Consider the following 8,216-nt stretch of genomic DNA (forward strand, 5'->3'; position numbering starts at 1 on the left):
CATTTTGAAGAAAGATGATCATATATTTTTAATTTAAAAATAAAAATGTACGAATTTATAAAATAAAATTTTTCTTTCGGTTTCAGTAGGATTCGATTCGAGATCACCGGAATGTCAGCACAAACTCGGCTGACTGTTTATACCTCTGGCTCACGAAGACCGAAGTCTACATTACATATTTATATAAATAATTCAATCACTTTTGTTTCACTCTCTCTTCGTATTAACTACTTCATTAGGTTCACTTCGTGTGGTATCCTTTTATTTTCCTTTCACTACATCGTATCCATATAACATTACAATTAACTTCAAGTGCTACTAACCAACTACCGTATATCATAGCCGCCATTGGTGGTATCACATCGTCCTCCCGAGAATCTCAAGAAGGATACTGTGTTTTTACTTATGAGAGCAGAGTAACGCTTCATCGCAGATTCTCTTAGTGAGGTGTTAAAACACTGCTCTTGTCAAAACACTGCTAACCCATGTATGTACAGTTTCTGATTATTCACAGTTTTAGTATTACTGAACACATTTTCTACATAAACTGTTGTCATCTGTAAAAGAAATGAACAAAAATAGAAATAAATAAACAAAACTTTAATATGCAATTAATCATCAGCACGGGAGATTGCAGCGAGGATATCATAACAAAAGGGTAAGGAAAGATAAAACTTTTCATATTACTATTATTTAAAACTATTTTCTGTACCAATATAAATGTTAAAATTAATACAATATTGTTAAAACAAAGTATTCAATAACACCATTAAAAACATGATTACATAATTTATTACTCATTAAATGGGAACATAGTTTTCTAACTCCTATCTTTAAAAAGGGTGACAAAACGGATACCTAAACTTTTTGAAAAAATAATACTTGATAAAATATCTACAAACATAAAAAAAGTATTACTCCCTACCATCATGGCTTTTGTTTAAATAAATCTACATTTACCAATTTACTAATATACGAAAATTTTATATCTACATCCTTAGCAAACAGGTGCCAGGTAGACTCATTATACACTGACTTCAGCAAGGCATTTGACAAGGTGTGTCACAAAATATTAATCAATAAATTAGCTAAACTTGGAATTTACGGTAATTTACTAAATTGGTTTACTAGTTATTTGTTCAAAAGAATGTGTGAGAATAAATGGCACGAATTCATACCAATTTATGGCGACAAGTGGAGTGCCGCAAGGCTCTCATCTAGGGCCCATTGTGTTTATAATATTCATAAACGACATTGTTGATGTATTTACTGATATAACCGTTCTACTGTTTGCCGATGACATGAAACTTTATAAAGAGATAAACCACATCAATGATTGTATTACACTTTAAACTAACTTGAGATATCTTTTTGAATGGTGCTCAATCAACAAATTAGCATTAAACATAAATAAATGCCAGTTCATTCATTTCTCCAAAATAAGTAATCCTATTTTTTTCAATATTCATTAAATGATGAAAATTTAATTTGTGTTAGTAAAATTATTGATCTAGGCATTATGTTCGACAGTAAACTCACCTTTGTATGTCATATTAATAATATTATCAACAAGGCCTTAAAGACTCTTGGCTTTGTTTTGAGAGCTGCAAAAGATTTCAATAATTTAGGAACATTTATTATTAAAATAGAAAATAAAACATTTTTTAACTTATTTCCACTTTTTTATTTTACCACTACCGGTTTCATCCTATTATGGACATCTTCAGGCTGGCAATTGAAATTCTTTTGTTACAGAATTTATACAAAATTAGGTACACAATGTCAAGGTAGGTACATATTATTGGGTTATTAAATTACAATTTTTCTTTAAGGTTAATATGTCATAAATAAGAAATAATAAATAAAAAATAATAATAAATAATAATAATAATAAATAATAATAAAGAACATTTATTATATTATATAAAACCCTCGTTAAATGCCAACTTGAGTATAACGCTACGTTATGGTCTCCATTTTTCAATATTCATTCAGATAACATTGAAAAGATTCAACGGAAGTTTCTAAGGTTTATAAATTATAAATTGCATATTCCTATACAAAACATAAATTACAATTACCTCTTGGATAAAATGTCTCTATTGAAACTTTCAAAAAGAATAATAAGCACAGATTTAATACTGTTACAAAGAATACTACATTTTAAAATTGACTGTCCCGAATTACGACTTCAATGTATTAATATCCATGTTCCCATAAAATCATGCCGACATTTCTTACCTTTTTACTTCAATAACACCAGGACACTAGCTTAAAAAAATTCTCCGATTCCGATCTCGGAAACAAATATTCTGATGTGGGTGATATATTTAATTTGAAAACTAATCAGTATAAATGTTGTATATCCTATCACTTTTATTCTTCTAGACAAAAATAGACCTATGTACCCATATAACTTCTCCGCTTCTACTATTTTGTTTTGTTGAATCTTTTAAATTCAATTATATGCGTGAGGATTTATTTTTGCCGTTATGTTTTCATTCTTCTTTATTGTATTGTGTATTGTAAAAGTGTTTACTCTGATACAAAATGCTTGTATTTTTGTTTTAAAAAAAGCCCACTAGGGTGTGTAATAAATAAATAAATAAAAGCAATGCCATATTTAACAATGCTAACCGAAGGGACGGGCATGAATGTAAAAAAAAGAAAATTATTGTGTAAAAATAAGACAACACATAAAATTATGCAAACGTAATAAAAATGGAAGAAAATACTGTTTAAAAACAATATGTGAAATATGGTTTCAGTGTCGGGAGGACTGAAGAACAAAGAATAATCTTAGAAAACATATGTACCTGTTCATATTTGTAGAAACTTTTAAGTACATTTGAGTTTTAAAATGGTACAGATTTAGTTTAACTTAGAAGTAAACGTATTTAATTTAACTTACAAGACCTTGGAAATGTTATAAAGGCATGTCTATAAAAGAAAGAAAAATAAGATTTCTTTCATCTTAACTGTATCTGTACACTTCACGTAGCAATCTTTTCTTTCCATGAAAATAAGAGTATATAATATGTAAAAACTATTAACCTATTGTGTATACATTACTGCCGCCATGGATGAGACCACAGTATCCTCTTTGAGTACCTCACGGACGATGATGTATTTTTACTTACGACGAGCAATATTATTAAAAAAAAAGTGTCAACTCCTCCATCACAACAGTTGTGATCACAACGTACAGTTTGAGGTGATCACAACTGCATGTGATCACCTCAAACTGTACATAAAAAAGGAATAGATATAAATAATAAATAAAAACAATTGTCCATACTATTTGTTCTCATGTGAGTACATAATTGATTTCTCTTTTGACTTATAAAAAATATGTAAAGAAGAAATACCATCCTTCAGCCGGAGATTTTCTATTGTAAATGAAAAGTTAATTTATTTATAAAATGTTATGTTTTTTTCACAAAACATTTGAAAAAAATCTGCTCTCGCTGCGCGAATTCCGATTGAGAGATTTTTTTCGGGGTCAAGTTCTCAAACGCAATATCTGTATCTGCTCTAGGGAGATTGTGATTTTATTTTTGCAATGACCTCCGCGATTTGATAGCATCTTATAAAAACCAAGGAAACAAAATGGTGGGATAGAAGTAGTATTTAAGGAGAGCTTTACGACCGATAATGTACAGTTTGAATTCTACAGCAGACAGCATCAACATGGCATTCAAAGTAGGTTGAAGACAAGGAATTAGTAGCCTAAATACGAGTAGTTTCCATAGTTTTGTGCAAGATTAAGTGGCATACACGTGTTGTGAAAATAGTGATAACGAAAGTGAATGGGTTAATATTCAAATTTCACGAGTATTAAGTTAATAATCTAAAAATAATTTGTTTATGTTCTAGATCCTCGCTTTCGCTTGTTTCGTGGCTGCGGCCAACGCTGGTCTCCTGGCCCCCGTGGGACACTATGCTGCCCCCGCCCAGATCCAGTATGCCGCCCCCCAGGTCCAATATGCCGCCCCCCAGGTCCACTACTCCGCCCCCCAGGTTCACAAGGTCAACTACGCCCAAGAAAAGCAGTATGCCCCAGCTCAATACAACTTTGACTACTCCGTCCATGATGAGCACACAGGAGACATCAAGAGCCAGCAGGAGACCCGCAACGGAGATGAAGTCAAGGGATCCTACTCCCTGATCGAGGCTGACGGAAGCCGTCGTGTTGTAGAATACACCGCTGATGAGCACAATGGCTTCAACGCTATCGTCCGCAACGAGCCCGCCCAACACGCTCCCCTGAAGCAGATCGTCAAGGTCGCTGCCCCCGTGTACGCCCAGGCTGCCCCCGCATATCAGGCATACGCCGCCCCCGCCTACCAGGCATACGCCGCTCCCGCCTACAAAGCATACGCCGCCCCCTCCCAGTCCTACTACCACTAAGCCATTCCGAATGACAGTTGATCCCACAATTAGGTTTAAGTAGTAAATAATAAATTATTACAAACTGAACAAATTTTTTTATTCTATATAAATTTTTCACATATTTTCATTTCCTATTTTGTTTTTGCAATACTTTTAAGTGTTTTATTGACCGGAGTCAGTTGATCCCCAAAATCCATAATTGTTGAGCAATATTGAGCAAGAGGAATGAGTTTAAGAGAAAGATAATAGAAAAGTATGTTTTGTTTTCTGGTTTTATTAATTATGGTAGGTTTTAATCATGCTTATTATTGGTATCTACTAGTCAAATAATGATATTGATTTTATAAAAAGTAAGAATTCAAAAATAATATTAAAAAGTTATTAGTAATGGTTGCTAATTTAGTACATACGTATCTATTTATAAAAAAAGTTTCGTTACGGAGCCAGGTAATGTGTTCAATGAAACCGGCTCTTTTGAATAAATTTTTATTCCTCTATTAATTAATCAAATAAGAAATTGCCACTACCCTATTCGTGGGGGTGTAAGGTAGTTGCGATTTAAAATTAGAGTTCTCACAAGATATTTATTGGAATTAGCTTATGTTGAATTACTATTTAATTTCCCGGCGCTGTGCAAAATCTTTGAACAAGATACTTGATAAAGCACCCTTGAGAATTTTTTTATTATCCTCCGCAAAAGTCGGAATCAAAAAAAAAACTATTGGTTTATTCATCTTTTACAAACGGCAAGATTCATAAAAAAATACTTGGGAAGCACCCCTACAATATTTTTTTGATAGAACGCTATAAAATTTTTCAGTATATCTCTTGAGCAGCCAATGAACTATTATTGTATTATGGAGCTAAATCGACAAGTATTTTATGAATACTTGTCGATTTAGCTCCCACAAGTCTACGTTATATATTTATATAAATAATTCAATCACTTTTGTTTAATGCTCTTTTCATATTAACTGCATCATTAAGTTCACTTCGTGTGGTATCCTTTTATTTTCCTTTCACTACATCGTATCCATATAACATTACAATTAACTTTGAGTGCTACTAACCAAATAATATATATCATAGCCGCCATTGGTGGTATCATAACGTCCTCCTGAGAATCTCAAGTAGGATACTGTGTTTTTACTTATGAGAGCAGAGTAACGCTTCATCACAAAACACTGCTCTTGTCAAAACACTTCTAATCCATGTACAGTTTCTGATTATTCACAGTTTTAGTATTCCTGAACTCATTTTCTACATAAACTATTGTCATCTGTAATAGTTTATGTAGAAAATGAGTTCAGTAATACTAAAAACACAGTATCCTTCTCGAGATTCTCGGGAGGCTCTATCAATGGCGGCTATATAAGGTATTTTGTTAGTAGCAGTAAATAATGACATTCTACATAATTATTATATTTTCTACATAAACTATTGTCATCTTTAAAAGGAATATACGAGAATAGAAATAAATAAATAAAACTTGAATATTTAAATGAAATCCTCAGCACGGGAGATTCAAGCGAGGTTGTCATAATTTACTCTAGTAACAAAAAAGGAAAGAAAGATAAAACTTTTCATATTACTATTATTTACAATTTTTTTCTGTACTAATATAAATGTTTAAATAAATACAATTTTGTTGAAACTAATAATTTAATAACACCATTTAAACATGATTACATAATTAATTAATCATTAAATAAAAGCAATGCCTTATTTATCAACGATAACCGCAGGGATCGGCATGAATCTAAAAAAAAATGATTATGTAAAAATACATTTAAAATTATGTAAACGTAATAAAATTGGAAGAAAATACAAATTTTACAAAACTACTGTTTAAAAACATTAATATGTGAAATATGGTTTTAGTTTCGGGAGGATTGAAGGACAAAGAATAATCAAAGAAAAAATATGTACCATATTTGTAGAAACTTTTAAGAATATTTGCGTTTGAGTATGGTACAGATTTAGTTTAACTTAGATGTAAACGTATTTAGGTTAATTTACAAGACCTTGGAAATGTTGGAAAGAGTGACGAGTGTTATCAAAGGTTTGCATTTAGTTGAGTTTCAAAAAGTGCGAAGTAAATAATATTTTCCGTACACACATACTCACCAAATAATAAATGTAAACGGTGAAACGTGGCCTTCAATTGGCTATACGCAGTTAATATGTTATATTCTTTTGGTAAGATGAGATGGGAAGGAATGAGATAAAGGCATGTGTAAAAATACATGATTTATTTCGCCTTAACTGTATCTGTACACATCACGTAGAAACCTTTTCTTTCCACGAAACTATATGTATAAAATATTAACAACTATTAACCTATTGTGTATACATACAAAAGTATGAAAAAAGGAATGAAAACACTAGGTTTCATATTAAGAACAACTAATAACTTTAATTCTTTACAAGCCATTAAACTATTATACGTATCTCTAGTAAGAAGTCTAATTGAATATAACTCAGTAGTTTGGTCTCCATCTTACAAAATTCACACTAACAACATTGAGCGAATACAAAAAAAATTTCTACGTTTTATAAATTTTAAATTAAATATCCCTGTCGAAGACTTAAAATACAATTTCTCATTAAATACTCTAAAAATACATACATTAGAAGATAGACGTAAAATAAACGATTTAACGTTCTTATTCAAAATACTTAACTCTAAATTCAACTGTTATGAACTCCTGCAACTTATAAACATACATACACCCACATTAACAACACGACAAAATACAATATTCCTCCGCAGCACACATAAGCGTAACTACATTGCCCACTCTCCAATACAACGACTACAACACCATGGAAAATCATTACTTGGGTGATGTTGACATATTCAATACCAACTTGGCAAGTTTTGTGGATCATTTAAAACATTTATTTCAACAATACTACTAATCACATCATGTAAACCTACAAATAGGTGTAATTTTCTGTTTTTGTTTCTTGTGTTTGTATGACTTGTTGCATAGCTTTTATCAAATGTAATTTTATTCTTATTTTTTATGTTTCAAAGTATCTGTCAAATTAAAATTATACTACCAACCATGTAAAGCCCTCTGGGCGTTAAATAAATAAATAAAAAATAAAAATAAAATAACATTGCCATGAATTACACCACAGTATCCTTATTCAGTACCTCAAGGACGATGGGGTATTTTTGTTTACGACGACCAATATTATAAAAAAGATGTCAACCCAGCCACCGGTCGTTGACATCGCGTTTAGGTCCCACCCAGGCGTAGTGTGTTCATTTCCTCGGCTTGCTAAGTCCTCCATCACAATACAAGCAGTATTTTCCGCTTACTGCATGCGATCATCTATATGTACATAAAAAAGGAATATATATTATTTATTTATTCATAAAATGTAATGTTTTTCTCACAAAACATTTGCAAAAAATTTACCTATCTGCTTCCGCTGTGCGAATTCGGAGTGAAAGATTTTTTTCGGGGTCAAGTTCTCAAAAGCAATATCTGTATCTGTTCTAGGGAGATTGTGATTTTATGACCTCCGCGATTTGTCACCTTCTTATAAAAAGCAACAAAATGGTGGGATAAAAGAAGTATTTAAAGACAGCTTTACGACCGATAATGTACAGTTTGAATTCAACAGCAGACAGCATCAACATGGCATTCAAAGTAGGTTGAAGACAAGGAATTAGTAGCCTAAATACGAGTAGTTTCAATAGTTTTGTGCAAGATTAAGTGACATATACGTGTTCTGAAAATAGTGCTAACGAAAGTGAATTGGTTAATATTCCAATTTTATAACGCTAATAATCTAAAAATAATTTGTTT

The 8,216-nt window shown here is 31.6% G+C and overlaps 1 protein-coding gene across 1 annotated transcript; it reads left to right on the forward strand.

Annotated features, from left to right (window-relative positions):
• The first annotated feature begins 3,689 nt into the window (after positions 1 to 3,689).
• LOC149425826 (cuticle protein-like) lies at positions 3,690 to 4,410 on the forward strand. The gene is made up of 2 exons (XM_089641885.1): positions 3,690 to 3,702; positions 3,877 to 4,410. Exons 1-2 carry the CDS (start codon positions 3,691 to 3,693, stop codon positions 4,408 to 4,410), a joined length of 546 nt encoding a protein of 181 aa, XP_089498011.1. The 5' UTR covers position 3,690.
• Positions 4,411 to 8,216: the final 3,806 nt, after the last annotated feature.

Source organism: Hesperophylax consimilis, chromosome 2, assembly GCF_061612785.1.
Source record: "Hesperophylax consimilis isolate HC1 chromosome 2, BYU_Hcon_1.0, whole genome shotgun sequence".
NCBI classification, from domain to species: domain Eukaryota; kingdom Metazoa; phylum Arthropoda; class Insecta; order Trichoptera; family Limnephilidae; genus Hesperophylax; species Hesperophylax consimilis.